The sequence below is a fragment of the Aethalodelphis obliquidens genome, unplaced genomic scaffold (assembly GCF_003676395.1).
Source record: "Aethalodelphis obliquidens isolate GAN/ISIS:26980383/991018 unplaced genomic scaffold, ASM367639v1 scaffold54, whole genome shotgun sequence".
In the NCBI taxonomy this organism is placed as follows: domain Eukaryota; kingdom Metazoa; phylum Chordata; class Mammalia; order Artiodactyla; family Delphinidae; genus Aethalodelphis; species Aethalodelphis obliquidens.
Genome location: NW_020837998.1, coordinates 13,925,439 through 13,947,150, shown reverse-complemented (window position 1 = coordinate 13,947,150; position 21,712 = coordinate 13,925,439). Strand labels below are relative to the sequence as shown.

At 37.1% G+C, this 21,712-nt stretch overlaps 1 protein-coding gene across 4 annotated transcripts in view; it reads right to left on the bottom strand.

Moving 5' to 3' along the window:
• Positions 1 to 316: 316 nt before the first annotated feature.
• CENPI (centromere protein I) overlaps positions 317 to 21,712 on the bottom strand; it is a 45,127-nt gene continuing 23,731 nt past the window's right edge. For all 4 annotated transcript variants that reach the window (XM_027086098.1, XM_027086097.1, XM_027086100.1 and 1 more), the window contains exons 12-21: positions 20,594 to 20,685; positions 18,595 to 18,712; positions 18,447 to 18,511; positions 15,056 to 15,147; positions 12,024 to 12,159; positions 11,007 to 11,131; positions 9,948 to 9,996; positions 9,600 to 9,818; positions 3,211 to 3,252; positions 317 to 1,279 (exon numbers count right to left, since the gene is read on the bottom strand). In XM_027086098.1, the coding sequence (XP_026941899.1) occupies positions 1,178 to 1,279; positions 3,211 to 3,252; positions 9,600 to 9,818; positions 9,948 to 9,996; positions 11,007 to 11,131; positions 12,024 to 12,159; positions 15,056 to 15,147; positions 18,447 to 18,511; positions 18,595 to 18,712; positions 20,594 to 20,685 (1,040 nt within the window). In that variant the 3' untranslated portion in view covers positions 317 to 1,177. The remainder of the gene's footprint in view (positions 1,280 to 3,210; positions 3,253 to 9,599; positions 9,819 to 9,947; positions 9,997 to 11,006; positions 11,132 to 12,023; positions 12,160 to 15,055; positions 15,148 to 18,446; positions 18,512 to 18,594; positions 18,713 to 20,593; positions 20,686 to 21,712) is intronic.

Genomic DNA, 21,712 nt, shown 5'->3' with positions numbered 1-21,712 from the left:
GTTCTGTTTTGCTTTAAAAGGAAAAAAAAAGAGCCACAATGTGCACTTAAAAATAAAAATAGGGCTTCCCTGGTGGCGCAGTGGTTGAGAGTCCACCTGCCGATGCAGGGGACACGGGTTCGTGCCCCAGTCCAGGAAGATTCCACATGCTGCGGAGCGGCTGGGCCCATGAGCCATGGCTGCTGAGCCTGTGGGTCCAGGGCCTGTGCTCCGCAACGGGAGAGGCTACAACAGTGAGAGGCCCGCGTACCACAAAAAAATAAATAAATAAATAAATAAATAATAAAATAAAAATAAATTCAGCTTGATTTCTTTTAAATGATACGAATTTTATTAAAAGAGGGACAGTTATTCAGTAGCGCTGAAGCAAAATTTTGTAGTCAATTTTCAGCAAGATACTCTAGCTATTATACAATTTTTTAAAAGCTTCAGAATTATTCCTGAAAATAGTTACAGTTAGTTAATTTGGACCTAAACACTAAAAAATGGGATATATACATACACATACATGTGCACACACACAAAATAGAGCAGTTTTGTGAAATCAAACTGGTATAAATAGGAATGTAGATTATCCCACAATCCTCTTCCCTTCCTTCTCTCATCAAACTGCTACCAGTGAAGGCCCAGAAATCTACCAACTACTTAGAGCCACCTTTTAGAGCTAGAAATGTATCCTCTTAACTTGGTGTTGGTGTGGTTGTTCGCAATAAGAAAAATGGCAATATCCACAGAGGTTTTACAGAGGCAGCTGAATATTTTGCATGAATATGTCTGTAGCTTAACTGCCACCATATATTATTTACCTGCTCTCATCCATCAAAAATGCAGCTCATAGTCCACAAGAATGTGAAAAATCCCACCACATAACAGATATGTCTCTTTATGTATAATTTGGTGGAAGGCAGAGCCTGATGATGAAGCCATTTTTCACTAATGAGCTAAAGAATCTAGATCCTGAAAAATAAAATTAGCCACATTGAGGCTCTCCTGAGCCATGGATAGAAGGCCAGTCTAAGCACTCCCTGAGGATGGCAGTCTGTTGGTGAAATGAGTATGGAAACTCAAGTTGAGCTACTTGACCTCTCCAGCAACAAGGAAGGAATTTAGTCCCATATGCTCAGTTTGTTTCTGTCAACATTCATTTAATGTTGATCAGGTGGTTTATGCTCTCTGCTCAGGGGACAGAAGAACGATGAATACTGCTTCTTATGAAAAGTTTCAAGCCTTGTAACCCCTCTGAAAATAAATAGTCCAAATACCAGTTCCATTTCTTCCCCTGCAGGCACAAAAAAGGGAAAATTACTTATCAAATATTCCGTTTGCTTATTCTCTACCTCCTCTTCTTTGCCTAGGATAAGTTCCCAGCATCCTGGATGCACATACCAAGAGTTAGCTCGAGTGGCCAGGTTCGTAACTGAAACTCAGTCACTAAGTAACAGTCAAACCAGAGAGTACCCGAATTTTAAGGGCTAAATATTCCTTTTATTATACTGGCAAAAAAAATTCAGCTGTTCAACTCTATGACATAAATCACAGCAAGATCCTTTTTGACCCACCTCCTAGAGAAATGGAAATAAAAACAAAAATAAACAAATGGGACCTAATGAAACTTCAAAGCTTTTGTACAGCAAAGGAAACCATAAACAAAACCAAAAGACAACCCTCAGAATGGGAGAAAATATTTGCAAATGAAGCAACTGACAAAGGATTAATCTCCAAAATTTACAAGCAGCTCATGCAGCTCAATAACAAAAAAACAGACAACCCAATCCAAAAATGGGCAGAAGACCTAAATAGACATTTCTCCAAAGAAGATATACAGACTGCCAACAAACACATGAAAGAATGCTCAACATCATTAATCATTAGAGAAATGCAAATCAAAACTACAATGAGATATCATCTCATACCAGTCAGAATGGCCATCATCAAAAAATCTAGAAACAATAAATGCTAGAGAGGGTGTGGAGAAAAGGGAACACTCTTGCACTGCTGGTAGGAATGTGAATTGGTACAGCCACTATGGAGAACAGTATGGAGGTTCCTTAAAAAACTACAAATAGAACTACCATATGACCCAGCAATCCCACTACTGGGCATCTACCCTGAGAAAACCATAATTCAAAGAGTCATGTACCAAAATGTTCATTGCAGCTCTATTTACAATAGCCCAGAGATGGAAACAACCTAAGTGTCCATCATCGGATGAAGGGATAAAGAAGATGTGGCACATATATACAATGGAATATTACTCAGCCATAAGAAGAAACGAAATTGAGCTATTATTTGTAATGAGGTGGATAGACCTAGAGTCTGTCATACAGAGTGAAGTAAGTCAGAAAGAGAAAGACAAATACTGTATGCTAACACATATATATGGAATTTAAGAAAAAAAAATGTCATGAAGAACCTAGGAGTAAGACAGGAATAAAGACACAGACCTACTAGAGAATGGACTTGAGGATATGGGGAGGGGGAAGGGTAAGCTGTGACAAAGCGAGAGAGAGGCATGGACATATATACACTACCAAACGCAAGGTAGATAGCTAGTGGGAAGCAGCCGCATAGCACAGGGAGATCAGCTCCGTGCTTTGTGACCACCTGGAGGGGTGGGATAGGGAGGGTGGGAGGGAGGGAGACGCAAAAGGGAAGAGATATGGGAACATATGTATATGTATAACTGATTCACTTTGTTATAAAGCAGAAACTAACACACCATTGTAAAGCAATTATACTCAATAAAAAAAATTCAGCTGTTCAAATGAACAAGTACTGTGAAATGGAAATGGGTCATCATTCCTGCACTCTAGAAATTTAACATCTAAAACAGACAAAACAGACATTATTATATTACTTCCTATATTAAATATGTACACAGCAGAGTTTCTATATTGAGACAATTGTGCTTGGCTTTGTTAAATAAGACGCATTACAGTGACACTTTGACTATATGCAAGTGTATTATAAAATAAGATGATGCACAGACACAACAGCAAGAGTTAAACTATGAATAGTTTTATCTATGTAGAGGGTATGTGCCAACGAAGTCACATAAAAGTCACTGGAATTAATTCAGAAGGCAAACACTTCACTTTGACTTTTTCTAGGCATCAGACTTGGGATTTGGGAAAAAGTAAAGGTATAAATTCTTCTAATGAAATGAAGCTTTATGAAATCCCTGAACATGATGAAAATAAATTTACTTACCCGAATAGAGCTCAAATTTACTTTCCTTTCTTTTGGCCATTCCTTTCAAAACAAAAACAAAAACAAAAACAAAAACAAAAAAGAAAACGGAGAGAAATGGGGATGAAAATATTTGGTTAGCAAAAATTACCAGAAAATTAAGATGGCTCTTCACTATCTGATTCATTTGCTATGTTCTATTCCTACCAACACTCTTGGATTCCTTTTGAATAAGCACCCACTATAACCTTCCATATTTCTCCCTAGAAGCACAAACAGAAAAAAAAAATCACAGTGGATAAAGTGAGCACCATTTTGCTAATATTTGGCTTCATTTTTTAAAATTCTGTACTCAGCCACTGGGGTGGAGATGGAAGGTGGGCTTTTTCTGAGGAATATGATTACCTGAATTGAGTTTTGAAGGATGAGGATGAAGTCTGGTGAGGTAGTCTGGGTACCCAGTAGATTCTATGAATTTGTAATTCTTTATAAAATCTCAGAGCTATGTGAGCTATCTAGTTATTCCCCGGCTTTAACTATCACCTACTGTACTTCATTGAAGAGCCATCAATTCTAACAAATTTTTATGTATCACTAAGAAAAAACTCTGCCTGTTAAACTACACATAACACAATGCATTTTTAACACTTAAAAGTTTTTATTTTATAATGATTGAAAGAGTTTTAGATGTAGGCAGATTTTGATCATATATCATTTTTACAAACATGAAATGGTAAATATAAACAAAATTAAGTGATGAAAGTATTTCTAAAACTTCACATTCAGAGTCCAATTCTTCTGAATTATTTTTCTACTCAAGGGTTGTGGATATCTATGTTTTTTCACACAATATCATCCTCTGTGCCAGAGTGTTGATTATGCAGCATTTCTTAAAGGGACTAATAAAGGCTATGGTGCTTGGGTCCCAACTGCATAAATCTAACCTACTTTTGGCCCTTGCTTCAAGGAAAGTCCATAACATGTATGGTTCACCACTTCCCTCCCTTCTTCCTCCAAGTCATTTGGTTTTGAGAGCTTAAAACAGTGCTCCAGCATCGTCTCCAATCTTTCCCCAAGGCTGCTGACATCCAATCTGCAAGGTCTGATTCTGGCAATCTGCCTGCACACACTCAAAAACAGCAAATGACAACTATATCATGATTGCTGCCTGGCTGACATCAATCACAAGATGCATCTTGATCTCTGAGAAGTTATAAAAAGTGAAAAAAATGTGTGTTTTTGGAACTGATGAAGTATAGTCCATGCTGATGAATTCCATATTGATTCCTCTCATTCCAACCACTCTCTTGAGTTCTAAGCCCCTATTTCAAACTGCCTACTTACACTTCTTCTTGGATATCTAACAGGCATCTCAAACTTAAGTACGTCAAAACGAAACTTCATTCTCAACTTGTCCTCTGCAAAAAACAAAATAACCTATCCTGTTCTTCTATCAGTATTCCTCTTATTAATAAATGGAACCACCATCAACCCACTTGCTCAATTCAAAAAACTCAAAAGTCCTTTCCTTTTTCTCATTCCCACTTCTGATCAAGCCATCAGGCCCTGTCTACTCTATCTCTGCAGTACATCTCCAATCAGTCCACTTCTATACATCTTCACTACCACCACTTGCATACAAATCACTATCAATCTATTTTGTCTACACCAAGAGCCTCCTAATTGGTGCCTCTGCTTCCACTCAGGCCTCCTCTTATAACTCTATCCTCCACCAAAAAGCCAAAGTGATCTCCACTAAATGTCAACTCAGACCATACTACAACCCTGCTTAAAAATATTTCACAAAAGACCCCGAATAGCCAAAGCAGTCTTGAGGGAAAAAAAGGGATCTAGAGGAATCAGACTCCCTGACTTCAGACTATACTATAAAGCTACAGTAAACAAGACAATATGGTACTGGCACAAAAACAAAAACATAGATCAATGGAACAAGATAGAAAGCCCAGAGTTAAACCCATGCACCTATGGTCAACTAATCTATGACAAAAGAGGCAAGGATATACAATGGAGAAAAGACAGTCTCTTCAATAAGTGGTGCTGGGAAAACTGGACAGCTACATGTAAAAGAATGAAATTAGAACACTCCCCAACACCATACACAAAAATAAACTCAAAATGGATTAAAGACCTAAATGTAAGACCAGACACATAAAACTCTTAGAGGAAAACATAGGAAGAACACTGTTTGACATAAATCACAGTAAGATCTTTTTTGATCCACCTCCTAGAGTAATGGAAATAAAAACAAAAATAAACAAATGGGACCTAATGAAACTTAAAAGCTTTTGCACAGCAAAGGAAACCATAAACAAGACAGAAAGACAACCCTCAGAATGGGAGAAAATAGTTGCAAATGAAGCAACCGACAAAGGATTAATCTCCAAAATTTACAAGCAGCTCATGCAGCTCAATATTAAAAAAACAAACAACCCAATCCAAAAATGTGCAGAAGACCTAAATAGACATTTCTCCAAAGAAGATATACAGATAGCCAACAAACACATGAAAGAATGCTCAACATCATTAATCATTAGAGAAATGCAAATCAAAACTACAATCATCTCACACCGGTCAGAATGGCCATCATCAAAATATCTAGAAACAATAAATGCTGGAGAGGGTGTGGAGAAAAGGGAACACTCTTGCACTGCTGGTGAGAATGTGAATTGGTACAGCCACTATGGAGAACAGTATGGAGGTTCCTTAAAAAACTACAAATAGAACTACCATACGACCCAGCAAACCCACTACTGGGCATATACCCTGAGAAAACCATAATTCAAAAAGAGTCATGTACCAAAATGTTCATTGCAGCTCTGTTTACAATAGCCAGGAGATGGAAGCAACCTAAGTGTCCATCATCGCATGAATGGATAAAGAAGATGTGGCACATGTATACAATGGAATATTACTCAGCCATAAAAAGAAACGAAATTGAGTTATTTGTAGTGAGGTGGATGGACCTAGAGTCTGTCATACAGAGTGAAGTAAGTCAGAAAGAGAGAAACAAACACCGTACGCTAACACATATATATGGAATCTAAGGAAAAAAAAAGGTCATTAAGAACCTAGGAGTAAGACAGGAATAAAGACACAGACCTCCTAGAGAATGGACTTCAGGATGGCGGGAAGGGGTAAGCTGTGACGGGGTGGGAGAGTGGCATGGACATATATACACTACTGGGCATGAGGTGGATAGCTGGTGGGAGGCAGCCATGTGGCGCGGGGAGATCAGCTCCGTGCTTTGTGACCTCCTGGGGGGGGGTGGGATAGGGAAGGTGGGAGGGAGGGAGACACAGGAGGGAGGAGATATGGGAACGTATGTATATGTATGGCTGATTCACTTTGTTATAAAGCAGAAACTAACACACCATTGTGAAGCAATTATACTCCAATAAAGATGTTAAAAATAAATAAATTTTAAAAAAAGAATTAAACAACAACCAAAAAAGAAATAAAAAGTATTATCAAAACAACAAGGTCCTACTGTATAGCACAGGAAACTATATTCAATATCTTGTAATAAACCATAATGGAAAAGACATTTTTATTTTAAAAAAGTTATCAAGAAATTACATAAAAGCCCATGACCAGATGGCTTCATGGGTATAATTTACCAAATATTTAAAGAAGAATTAATGCCAATCCTTCACAAACTCTTCCAAAGAACAGGAGAGAGAATACTTCCTAACTTATTTTTTGAGGCCAGAATTAACCTGAAACCAAAACCAGACAGACATCATGAGGAGAAACCAATATCCCTTATCTTCCACAATCTACTGAGAGACCAAATCTGCAGGAAATTATGCTAGGTGAAATAAGCCAAACACAGAAGGGCAAATACTATAAGATACCACTTATATGATGAATCTGAAATAATCAAACTCATAGAAGCAGAGAGTATACTGGTCATTGCCAGGGGCTGGGGGGAGAAGGAAATGAGGAGGCATTAAAAAAAAGCACAAGCGATAAAAGAAAAAAGTCATAAATAGAGTTCATCAAAACTTAAACTTTTGTGCTTCAAAAGATACCAACCAAAAAATGAAAAGACACCCTAAAGAATAGGGGAAAACTTTGCAAATCATATATCTGATAAGCAACTTGAACCTACAATATAGACATGAGTCTTATAAGCCATTAAGACAAATAACCTAATTTAAAAATGGGCAAAGGGCTGTTGGTGGGAATGTAAATTGATACAGCCACTATGGAGGTTCCTTAAAATAGATAGTTCTAAAAATAGAACTACCATATGACCCAGCAATCCCCCTACTGGGCATATACCCTGAGAAAACCATAATTCAAAAAGAGACATGTACCACAATGTTCATTGCAGCACTATTTACAATAGCCAAGACATGGAAGCAACCTAAGTGTCCATCGACCAATGAATGGATAAAGAAGATGTGGCACATATATACAATGGAATATTACTCGGCCATAAAAAGAAACAAAATTGAGTTATTTGTAGTGAGGTGGATGGACCTAAAGGCTGTCATACAGAGTGAAGTAAGTCAGAAAGAGAAAAACAAATACCATATGCTAACACATATATATGGAATCTAAAAAAAAAAATAGTTCTGAAGAACCTAGGGGCAGGACAGGAATAAAGACAGACATTGATTGACATGTATACACTGATGTGTATAAAATTGATGACTAATAATGGCCTGCTGTATAAAAAAATAAATAAAATTCAAAAAAAAATACGCAGACATAGAGAATGGACTTGAGGACATGGGGAAGGGGAAGGGGAAGCTGGGACAAAGTGAGAGAGTGGCATGGACATATATACACTACCAAATGTAAAATAGATAGCTAGTGGGAAGCAGCTGCATAGCACAGGGAGATCAGCTCAGTGTTTTGTGACCACCTAGAGGGGTGGGATAGGGAGGGTGGGAGGAAGACGCAAGAGGGAGGAGATATGGGGATGTATGTATGTGTATAGCTGATTCACTTTGTTACACAGCAGAAACTAACACGCCATTGTATAGCAGTTATACTCCAATAAACATGTTTAAAAAAAAAAAAGCAGATCCTGGATATCATCCCAGTTAGTAAATCAAAATGTCAGGCTGGAAGCAATCAAGGATGTATACTTTGGAAAAGCAGCCCGGGTACTTCTGCTGCTGAGTCAGGGTAGAATCCCTGCTCAAGCCCTATAATTCTGCTTAAATTCCTCAAACATAGCATGCTCTAACATAGGGGTCCACAAACCACATCCAGTCCAATGCCTGTTTTTGTAAATAAACTGTTATGGAACACAACTATGCCCGTTTGTTTACTCATTGTCTATAGCCACTTTCACGCTACAACAGCAAGGTTGAGTAATCTTAACAGAGACCATGTGGCCTGCAAAGCCTGAAATATTTACAATCTGGCCGCACACAGAAAAAGTTTGCTGTCCCCTGTTCTAGCTTTACTCTTTTCCTCAAATACTGCTCCTGTCTTGACAAGCTCATACTCATCCTTTAAAACTCCAATTAGCATCACTTCTGTAAAGCCTGAACTGGCTCTACAGAAGCCCCCCTGTATATTTTTTCATCATTCTCTGTACTTTCCCTATATTACTCATCATTCTTTATTGTAAGATGTCTGTTTAATGACTGCCTCCCTGACTAGATTCCAAGCTCTATGAGGGCAGTACTCAGATGTGTCTTGTTCACCACAGTGCCTGGTTCTTACATGAATATATTAAACATTTACTCAATGAATATCTCCCCCGTTCTATACACTTTTTCATTTTGTTAGATTTCTCAATGTTCCAGTCTGTTCAGGGAATTCTGAATCCAGATTCTAACAGTGTATTTGTAATCCCATCCTGTTGTGTCATCCACACATATGATATGCACACCATTTGAGTTCTCTGAGTCACTGATAATGTTGAAAATGACAAGGCTGGTGTAAAGTCCTGAGAAGACCTCCTTGCTTACATACTGATATCAACCCATTAAATCAGCAGTCTTTGGCTAAGACTCCAACTCTAATTATAACATCATCTAGCCTACATTTTCCATCTTGCTTAGAAGGATTTTACTAAAGCTTCAACTTCTCTATACCCTTTTCTTACCTGGAACCACCTCTACCCAGGTAGAACTGAACTAATATTCACTAATTCTCACAATTGTATCTCTTCTCACTTCACCTAACTGTATTGCAGTAATGTTCACAAATTTGTCTCTGCCACAAGCCCAAGCTCTTTGTGGGTAGAAACTAATTACTTAACTTTGAATCCCCAGAGCCTAGCACAATGCCCAAAAGTTAGCTGATACTCAAAAAGTATGACTGAACACGTCTTGCAATTCAGACACGCTAAATTTATGGTGTTTCCTATTTCTGCCATCATAGTATTCCTATAGAAAATCTAAAAATCATTTAAATACTCTTACCTGTAGCAGAAAGAAAACAGCATAACCCAAAAGAGCAGGATGATGGACTAAATTTAAACTGTTTTTGTATTCTGCTACTGAAGCTTTTTCTAAGACTTTGGGGTCAATATATAATCCTTTCTGGAAGGGTTTGGATGTCCACAGGCAACCAACCGTGGCTGTCAAATAGTGATTAAATTCTTGATAGGTCTTGCTGCTGAAGCTGAACTCTGATTTTGTCTATTGGGAAAGAAAAAAAATTGTCATTATCACCTATTCTCCCTTTCCTTCTTATTCCCAACAGATCATATATCTCTACACTCAATTTTTAAACAATGGTGATTTAAAACAGAGATTCATCATCCATACCTTTTGTACCAACTCATTTTTCTTTGCAGCAGTCAAATTTTTACGATACCTAAAGACAGAGCACAGAGAACTTTTACCATTAAATGCCTTTGATATGTAAACATAAACAAAAGTTTACATTTTAAATGTAAATATATGCACATACACAAATATCCAGCTGTCTATTTAAGTTTTTTTTCCTTTTGTGGTACATTTTCCTCAAAGAATAAAAATTAATAGAGGCTCAAATATTGAGTTGTACATTTAGGATAAGTACTTGTAAATTTAAGATATGCATTTAAGATATGACTCTAAATTATACTTCAGTAAAAAAGGAAATGCTTTTAATGTTTCACTGTTAAAAATTAATAGAGGCTCAAAAGCAGTCACTGATACAAAACATATTACAAAACGTATTTTCCTAATGTGGAAAAAAAGGTGCAGTAGAAAGGATAAAGGGAAAACTTAGAGATGTAATCTTTTCTTGCCTGAGAACTATTCTAAGTAGCTTTTCAACATTTTAACCTTGGCATAGTCTTATAAGTTATGCCAAAAGGGTCTACACTTATGGGCTAAAAAGAGCAATTTCAGTCCATAAGTGAAAAAATTAGAAGAGATCAGAAATAATACTTACAGTTTCATATAATTGGTAATAGCTCCCCTTATCTCCCAGAAAATGTTCTTTTTACCAGAGAAGCTATGTAGACTTAAACCAGTTGTCAGTAAATGACTAATTATTCTTTGAGACACAGCAGTGAGAATTAACAATGCCGAGTGCAACGGTACCACTGCACAAAAGATCCTTAACTGTGAATCCTTTTAATCCATATCCCCCCACAGTGACATTTTAAAAACACAGTTAAAATAGTCCCATGTTGGAAGGTCATTCCCTAAAGAAAGCCATGTTTCCTTTTTCCAAAGGTCCTGGCAGAAAATGGATAACAATATTATTGTATTTTATATTTCACTGTATTATGTACAATAAACTTATTGTAGTATATTCATAAATTATTGTATAGCTGGAAAATGAAGATGGAATTATGATATATTAATTCATAAAATGGTAAAAAGGCTTTGTACCTGTCCATAATGTAACAGAGCTGGTTCAGGATACTGGAATCCAGGCTGAGGAGTGCAGGATAGAAGACCCCAGGAGGAAACAACACCACCAATGGAAGGTTATAATTTATATATATGTCACACACCTTTTGGGAAGAATGACAACACCAGTATATAAATTATTCCTCAGAACTCCTCAACCAACTTCACTCAAAGAATCACCACTAGAGAATAAGCAATAATATAACATCAGGTTTGGGCCTGCCTGATTCATAAATAGAATACGTAGCCACAACCTGCTTAAAAATGTACCTCACTAAACAGCAACCTTACAAGAGAGGATTATTTCTGCAAGGTAGTTATTAAACTCTTATTTTTTTCTGGGGAGAGATCTTAGAGTTAGGGAGAAAGGGGAAGGGAGCATTTCTTTCTTCTTAAGTCCTATAAATACTGAATTATCATATTAGTTAGCTGTCAACCTGGAAAACAAAGGAGCATGCTTCCAAGCAAATATAACACAAGACAACTAAGTATCAATGAAGGGAAGAAGCCAGGAAAACTGAGATTAGTGGGTACTTCCTGGATAATAGTTCTGTCTAGGTTGAATACTATAAAACAATAGAAGAGGACCAGAATCATAGGTACTGGGAGAAATAAGGCAGTTGAAAGGTGGGGGGTGGAGAGCTAAAGAAATAAAAGGTATTTTTGGTTTTTTACCAGGGGTTGGAAATGTACAATGGATGAGAAAAAAGTGATACTAAAGACAGACTTCTGTCTAGGGCCAGCATTATTCAGGGGAACGTCTATTAAAGTGGTACCTGGACTTCAAAAAAAGCTTTTGCTTTTTCCCCTTTGTTTTATGCATGTCAACTATTCAGGCCAGAATACAATCATTAACTTCAAAATACATAGCTTATCTCAAGTATGCTAATAAGGTCATAGCCCAACTTAATAGTTGTGCATAAAATTTAAACAATAAACTAGTAAAGCAGACAGCCATCACAAAAATCAAAGTAGCGAAAATGGGATGTGTACTACCTTCTCATAGAAATCCAAAATAAAGTGCAGCAAGAAGGTACTGTTGTTTTCCAAGCGCATTGCAGTAGTGGACAGCCACCCTACATAGTGAATCAGTTTAGACACAGAGTTCATGGATCCACCTAAAGTTGTCTCTCTGCAATAAGAAACCAAGATCCATATTAGCAAAAGTCCTCACATTTTCCAAGCTAAAGCTGGATTAAATATACAGCAGAAAGTCGGTGGGAATTTCAGAAAACGATCAGTGCTCCAATGTATAATTCACATTTTTTTTAACTGCAGTGATTAATCATAAAACTACACAGCCCTCTAGGGAACCATTAAGATCAATTCATAGAACATCCCTGAGCAACCATTCTACTAGTAAATACCAGAGAAAGAAAGGATTAAGCTCCAGACTTTAGATAATATCACCAATGTGCAGGGACCATAGCAGTCAGCAAATTAGTTTCTAAGTACACAAATCCAAACCCAGTTTTGCCTAAATTCCTGAACTAAAATGCTGTTAAAAATATTTTCACTTTAATTTAACTGGAATTCAATTCTAAAACTGAATGAGTAAAATTTTTGGCATCTTTTATTCTAGTAAAAACCAGATCTAGATATTTTATATTCTTCCCAAATCAGTGAACCATGTCTCTTTAAATTACACATGGGTATAACTGGTTCAATCCATCCATCTCCCCACCCCTCTCCTTCAATCCACTGTTGAGTGGATTAGGAAAAGACTGGGAAATGTGATTTCATAGCTTTAACCTCAGATCTAGGTAGCCAACAACAGTTATGCACAAGGAAAAAGGAATAGCATATATATATAGTCTTAGAGCCTGAGATGATGATAACTCTACCATTACCCACCACCATGATGATTCTGTGCCAGAGCAAGCAGGGAAAGATTAAGAGATGGTTCAAATAGGTGGGCATACATACAGTCAGCCCATCACTTGCAAAACTGTACTTTATGATTTCTGGCAGCATCTGACAAATATGTCTGAAATAATTTGTACAATGATGATTGCTCAGGTAGCATCTTTGAAAGTGTTTCTCCACAGGACACTACTGGCATTTTGGATGACACAATTCACCATTCAGGACTGCCTCCTACTCCCCACCCACTACAGAACGTTTAGCACCTCTGGCTCCTACCTACTAAAAGATGCTAGCACCCTCTTCCCAGTCACTGTGCCAACCAAAAATGCCCCCTGGAGAGCCACTGCTGAGAATGGTTTCCCACCCTTCTCTCCTTGTGATCTACAACTACAATTTACTCCCTCTTTGCCAGTCATATGGCATATTGTCATACGATGGAGACATAGCATTACACTCATATCTCCAAGATAGAAAAATTATTGAGAACTTAACAGCTATATTATATAATGCCAAGTAGTATTATGACAAGCAAAGTTACCTACAATTATGTCCATTTATTTGTTTTAAGAATTTTAGAAAGCAGAGCCCCTTTGTAAATGCCCTCTCAAAATTTATGACACTAATTAAAAAGGATCCTAGGATTTTTAGAAAGAAAATATATAAATTATAAAGCACCTGTATTAGGGTGCCTAAGACTTACATTGCAAATTGGCCAAAGATTATAAATGCAAACATACTATTCTTAATAGAATTGAGGTGTTTGAAGAGGTTAACTATTCAAACGGAATTTCTTTATGATAGTGGTTCACAAACTTTAGCTTGCACCAAAATTATGGAAGCATTTGTTAAAACACAGATTACTGGGCTCTACCTCCAGAGTTTACTTCAGTAGGTCTAGGGTAGTACCTGAGAATTTGTATCTCTACAGGACCCCCGGTGATGCTGATGCTGCTGGTTCAGGGACCACACTTTGAGAAGCACTGCTTTACAAGATACTTTCACTACGCACTAATGCTCCATTTCCTTCTAAAAGTGATCAGACATACACGATATATGGAAGCACTGCAATAATGAATATGAAGAATTAAAAAGTTTCCAGGCAACTCCCAAGAAGCTTCTATTCTCCTAACAAAGTAGGAGATAACTATAGGGAAAAGAACATATAGAAAAATAGATCTGGGCTAATCTAACTAAGCCAACCACCAGCTACTTGCAGTTGGAGCTAAGGGATCCTTATCTTATAAAGTAAGAATGTGACTGATAATACAGGGAATCTGAACATCCATTAGATATTTGAACATATTAGGAACTATTAATTTTTAGGTGTTATACTGGTATCATTTTTCAACAGCTGAAATGATGTCTGGGTTTTGCTTAAAAAATATCTAGTACAAAGGAGGAGGAAAGTGAGGGGTGTTATAGATGAAAAAAAGTTAACCATGAGTTGATAACTGTTGAAGCTGGGTGATGCGTACATAAGGGTAACAATTGTACTATTTTCTCTACTTTTGAATATGTTTGTAATTTTCTATAATATAAAAAAAAATTAATGTTAAAAAAAGAATACAGGAGAAGCAAAAGACTCTAGGTAGAAAGAGTCAAAAAAAACCTGATCAGGCAGTTCCTTGAAATTCAGTCAGGCTTTTACTTTCACTTTGAGGTTTCACATTTAACAGTAATGAACATAATGGAAATTCAGGGTTCTTTTTTAATTACGAAGTGAAAATAAATTAACATATATAAGCAAAATACATCAGGGAAACATAAAAAAAAAATCTGTACAGCAAAATTACAGATCTTCCTAGCCATCATCAAAATTGACTTCACATATAAGCAAGAATACATTTTATAAAATGAGCTAAACTGAATGGAAGTCAAAGTTGCAAGTTCTAACATCAGCTGGCCATTGTTTTGCTATATTAACTCTTGCAAGTGACTCAGAGGCTTGGGGGTTGCTTTCTGACTTATAGAATAAAACTTGAAGAATTAACTTTCCTCACAGGATTGTAGGGAAGAGTGAAAAGTAACAAAAAACATTTTTTTTAGAAAAGTACAATTAAGCATTTACATGAAGCAATTAGGTTTTATGCCACACTATTAAACTCCATATGCAAACAGTTTTGTAGAGATCAACTCTTAAGGAGGGTTGTAAGATAACTCACAGAGGACTGTTCACAGATTTCACGTGGATGTCCATAGAAAGCCACAACAGCCAATTCTGCAGTAGCTCTTTCAGACACTGAAGAACACTACACTGTGGACACAAAACAAAAAAAATCATCAGACATACCATAGTGCTGAGAACTAACAGACTAAACCAGAGGCTTAGAGGTGGAAGGGACTGTGGAGATAACCACATCCAATTCAGAACCCAATAGCTGCTTCTCCAACCTAATCGGTCACCAAGAGACCGATTAATGCAAGTACAAGTTTATTTTACCATTTTCTCTACAAGCCTGCCCCCATCTTATCAGTGAGGAACAGACTCTTGTTTCTTTAAATTATATTCATTCATAACATATATTACATCACCCACCCCTTATTATTTCCCCTCAGAGATCCTTTGAAGCTGCTACAGATAGGAGTTTCCCACCCTTTTCGCCTTGTGTCTACAACTGCAATTTACTCTTTTTGTTGGTCATAAAATTTATCTTCTGTGATTGTGGAAAACAAACAATCCTATAGTTTTTCCTTTGTCAGGCCTTGCCTTGATTTCCCAGGGACTCATTCACATACAAAAAATATAGTCTTGAAATAAGTGTGCCTGGAACACTTATAAGGATAAATCATAATATCTATAAATTTGAAAGCAATCCATACCATCCCAAAACCTAACACAGGAAACCTTTCTTAAATATCCTTAATAAATGATGGTCTAGATACTATTTATATTTGAGTATCTCCAGTGATAAAATGCTTACTGCTACTTCATAGCACAGTTCAATTAATATTTTTTTTAGGGACTTCCCTGGTGGTGCAGTGGTTAAGAATCCACCTGCCAATGCAGGGGACACGGGTTCGATCCCTGGTCCAGGAAGATTCCACATGCTGCAGGGCAACTAAGCCCGTGCGCCACAACTATGGAGCCTGCGCTCTAGAGCCCGCGAACCACAACTACTGAGCCCACGTGCTGCAACTACTGAAGCCTGCATGCCTAGAGCTCATGCTCAACAAGAGAAGCCACCGCAATGAGAAGCCCGCGCACCACAATGAAGAGTAGCCCCAGCTCGCCGCAACTAGAGAAAGTCCATGTGCAGCAACGAAGACCCCAACACAGACAAAAAAAGATAAATACATAAATTAATTAAGAAATATATATTTTTTTAGAAAGTGACACCTCACATTCAGGTTATAAATATGTTCAAGTTGAAAGCAACCTTGGAATCACCTAAAACAATCTTCTATTTTGGTGTCAATTTAACACTTGAAAAGATATTCGATATTACTATGACATATTCAGAAAATCTCCACTCACCTACTCTACCCCATCCAGCCTCCACATTAAAGGAAGGCATGAGATTCTTACGTTTATGAGAAGGGGACATGGGCTTAAAACAAAAATGGTTGAGAAGCACAGCTCTACACTCCTAAGTTATGGTCTCCAACTTCATCTGGGCCCTTAATGAAGCTCAATAATGCTTTTTACTATATTTCTCTTCAATTAGCTGTCTCTCTCTCCCATTCTTTTTAATGGCTAAGCACATAACACCATCTTGAAGCCCCCTACTCAATTCTGTCCTCTACAATGCACTTCCTATTTTGAGAAATTTAACATTTTTAGGCACAAGTATTTCAATTTCTTGCTCTTTTTTCCAACTGTACAAATGTATCTATATGTCCACCTATCTCTACATCCTCATCCCCAGTCTTAGAGAATAAGTAGTACCTCCCAACCTCTTACCAACCATTCAATCAAAGTCCTCTACCTAGTCTTAAACCAATACCTTCATGCTTTTTCTGAAACCCTGCCACTGTCAATTATCCCTCATCTTTCCCCCATTTTCGACCTCTCTCTCTTCTCATCTGGCTCCTTGCATCCTATCTATAAACATGTGCAAGTTTTTCTCACTCTGGGGACAAAGAAAATTACAACCTTCCCTTGATTCAAAGTCCCACTACAGCTCTCTCTCTCTCTCTCTCTACCTCTTCTTTTTAACCAAACTTTTGGAAACACAGTCAATACTCATTGTCTTGTCTTCATTTCTCATCAACTCCTCAACCTCCACAATTTGGTTTTTACCCCCACACTCCACTGAACCTGCTCACAAAGGTAGCCAAGACCTCTGTATTATCAATTCCAAAAGAAACTTTTTTTTGGTCCACATCTTTCTGGACCTTCTTGGTATATGTAGCAACATTATCCCTTCACTCCTTCTTGATAGCCTGTATTCTCTCTGTTTCTTTGGCACTACTGTTCTCCTGGTTCTTTTCATACCTCTTGAAAAGGTTCCTTCATAGACACCTCTTTTTCAGTGAGAATTAAACAGTGAGCATTCCCCTGATTTCTGTCTTTGGCCTTCTGTCTGTTTCCCTTCCTCTCCCCACCCCCCACTCTCAAATATAAATATATGCATGTGTGTATAAATGTATATATACTTATTAGGCTGGAACATATGAAACTGCCAATTGTCAAACATCTTTAACTTATTAGGTTAAACCTATTCATATGGTTTAACCTAATATTTACAGATAAATAGCGCTCTAGATTGGTAGAATAAGAGAAGAAATAAAGAATAACTGAATTAGAAGATAGGAAGAGAATCACAGAAAGTTGCAAAATGAAGTCTCTGAAAATGTGTTATCTGGGAGAAGCAGTGTGTATTGTCATGTGAATGACATGACATGGTAAGGTACAAAGTTACAAATAATATAAATAAAACTTGAATCCAAGTTAATGTGATAGGTAATTATAAAGTACCAGTTGATTATGACAAACACTAACCAGGACAATATATTTTTCCTGTAAATGTGGCAAACAGTAAGTGATTTAAGGTGAAAAAAAGTTATAAAAGAAACATTAATTATATTGTCACTCTTTTAGAAAAGGAATAACCATTCTATAAAAAAGTGGCTCTCAAACTTAGTCCTGGAAGCCACAGTGGGTTTTTTTTGGAGCACACCGCAAAATAGTAACAACTTTTAATTTTATTATATAAGGTTAGAACAATTTTATTAGCAGAAAATGACTATATTATAACACATAGTGGGTGCTCAATACACATTTGAGAAATGAATAAGTGTATCTACAAAATTATCAACCACAACAATCAAACTAAGTATGCTTAAGTTATTTCCCAGTTTGTTTTTATTAATACTCATTTGCCACCTGTTCATTCACTTTCTCATCTGTTATGGTTCAGGAAAATTACATGTAACATAACCTTAAAAACAGAAGATTCTACACATTAACTTTGATTTGAATGATGCAGGACCTCAAGTCCAGGTCCAAGCAACTCCTGTTACAAAACACTGCTATAGTGTGGGTTTAAAACTGTGTACCACCAGCCACAGACTAATATTTCCTATTGAATCTAAGCAAGACAATTTTTTTACCTTGAAATAAATAGTTGATGTAAAGAAGAGCCGTGACAGATGGTCAAAAAGAAGTGGTTTCACCTCTAAAAGTAATAAAAAAAATTATTCAATCCTTTTAATTAATATTACATTAAATTAAATGACTCCAAATTTTCGCGATACATACCAGAGAAGCTACTAAAAGGAATCCAGCTCACAAGTTGAAGGAACTGTGATCGACAACAGAGGCCATCCCAGAGAGGAAGGCTCTTATACAGGAATGCTTCACAGGAATAAAACCCCTCCTGTAACACAAGTTGATAGTAAAACCTTGCATGGAACTCTTCAGTTGTAATTACTCTTGAAACAACCAGTTTACTTTGTGCTATAGTTGTTTTACCCTTAGACTAATGTTTTTTGTCATAAATATAATTAAAAGCCTTGGATTAGGTGCCAGACTTTCTCATAAAAAGGATCAGATGATTAATATTTGGATACATTACCATCTTTATCAACATAGTTTTCAAACACCATAAAACTTTACCAATTGGAAAGAAGGTAAGAAGTCAAGTTATGGAATATTTTTAAAGATAAATGAAATTGTATTATTTTGGAGTACATGATAGTCAATAGAGTGTATACAATGTTGTATAATAAGGCTGGAATTTCATTAGGGGCCAGAGACCAAACCCAAACTCTGGGCAGCACCATCTGGAGAGGCCTGAATGTCTAGGCTGCCTCTGTTTTTACCAGAGTGAAGATCCAGGGTTTTCCCTTTTAACTTTGTCGTCCTGAGCCTTAAATAGTGGCGTGCACCAAGACTTTATTCTGGACCTTCTTTTCATGACATGAATTCTGTGGACAATCTCATCTATAACATAGCTAAAACCACCACCTATATCATGAGGAGTCCTAAATTTCTGCATCTCTAGCCCAAATCTCACTCCTGAGCTCTAGGCTCATTATCTAACTGCCTACTGGACCTCTTAGATATCCCACAGGCATCTTTCAAATCAAATATATCTTTCCTTCCTAGCCTGCTTTTCTTATATTCCCATCATCATCCTCCCAAGCAGGAAATCTAAAAAATCAACCTAAATTCATCCTTTTATCCTCACCACCATTATCCACACCCAACTTCTAATTCAATGGTTTCACACCATACCCTTAAGATTTATTCAACAAACATTTATTGAGAATCTCTTTTGTATCAGGTACCAAGTTGAACACCCATACATGAAGAAAATGAAGAAAAGTTAGACATGGTTCCCACCTGTCCAGAGCTCATAATGTGTGGAAAAACAGATGCTGAAAGTACCACGATACAGGTAAACACAGAGAGCTAAGGAAGCACGTAGAACAAACATCTAACCCAGACTGAGTAAAGGCTTCTTGATGGTGCTGATACCTGAGTGGCAGCTTAAAAGTATAACTCAGGGTTACCCAGGCCAAATAATTAATTGGCTGGAACATATTCGACAATCAAAAAATGTTTGTTGATTATAAGGACACAAGTAGTGACCCTATGAGATTTATCTTACTGGCTAATTCAATTAATTTAATGCATTCAATTACATCTTCAGTTTGTTCTCTTAAATTATAGACCTTTCTCTCTTTTTTGGGGGGGTAGGGGGCTCACGGGATTTTAGTTCCCTGACCAGGGATTGAAAACAGGCCCTCGGCAGTGAGAGCGCCAGAGTCCTAACCACTGGACAGCTAGGGAATTCCCTATACCTTTCTCTCTTATTTGCGTAATTTAACAAATTCTTTCTTCAAATCCAACAGTACAAAGATAAACGACAGTGCAACTTGGCTCTATTTATAATGAATTTTGAATTGAATAAATATTGTTTACAAAAGATGTCAAGCACTAAAGAAAAGGTTTTTAATGGATATCTAAATAAATTAAGAAGTGGTGGGACTTACCTGGTAGTCCAGTGGCTAAGACTCCACGCTCCCAATGCAGGGGGCCTGGGTTCGAATGGGTTCGATCCCTGGGTTCGATCCCTGGGTTCGATCTAGTTCGTCAGGGAACTAGATCCTACATGCCTCAACTAAGAGTTCGCATGCCACAACTAAAGATCCTGCATGCCGCAACTAAAACCCAGCGCAGCTCAATAAATAAATAAATAAATAAATATATTTTTTTAAATGGTGAAGTGTGTAGGAAACAAGCAGAATCTTACTTGTAAGAAGCATTCTGCCTTGAGGATAGTGTCCAGGAAGTTGGTAAATTCTTTTCCATGTTCATAATTATTCACCTTGTACCAAATACATTCTGGAACAAAAATATTAAACATAAGGCTCCGGTTGCACAACACTAAAAACTACACAAAACATAACCACCACAACTCTAAAGTGACAAATAAATGACAAATATAAACAAGCTATCTGTCTCATACATCCTAGCCAACTCACACTGGAGACTATAATATATATGTGGAAGTGATAGTGTGATGTTTCTCAAGAACTTGGTAATATAGGGGGAAAGCTTACGGTGAAAAAATAAACTAGTAAATGTCACATATAATGAATGTGATTAGCTTTATGCCACACAGTAATCCAAAAGACTATAAGTGTATGAATTAAAAGTTTGAGAATGCCTAAACTTCGATTAGGGTGAGCTGGGGGTAATCTAAGGGTGGCAGAACTTTAGTTACTGGAAATCTAACAAACTGTATCATATCCTATGTAAAGAAAGACTGAGTAGGAAAAGGAGAGTTATCCTGGAACCGACTAAAACTGACCTTAAACACTTGGAGAGTCAGGATTTACTTATCTAGGAAAGAAATAATCGGGTGAACTCAATACTATGTTTAGAGAAATCAACCTCCTTGGAGGAATGAAATGATCAGGCTTTACTATGGCCTGGATGAAAAACTCCCTCACTGCCTTTTCCTTCAGTTCTATAATTAAGAAACTTTCTGATGACTAATGTGGCCCCCATATATATTGATAGCAGAGAGGAGCTATTCTAGTCGGCAAACATGAAAATTTTGGTCACCAGAATTACTTTTATTATGAAATAAAAAGTTGACATTCTGGCTTACACAACAGTCTCTGAGTTTGGTTAGCATAAATCTGATGGTTCTGGGGGCTTAACAGCAAGTTTCTGAACATACAAGGATGAAGAGGCCTTGGACTGTGACAGTCATCAAAGTAGAGCCACCCAGTGAGTTTTGGTGGCCATTCAGCAGTGTTTCCTTAACAATACACCTCCTTTCTTACTACCCCTTAAAATTACAACAGCAGCAGCATTCAGGCTCTGAATACATGATTACCAGAAAAATAATTACAGCATATGA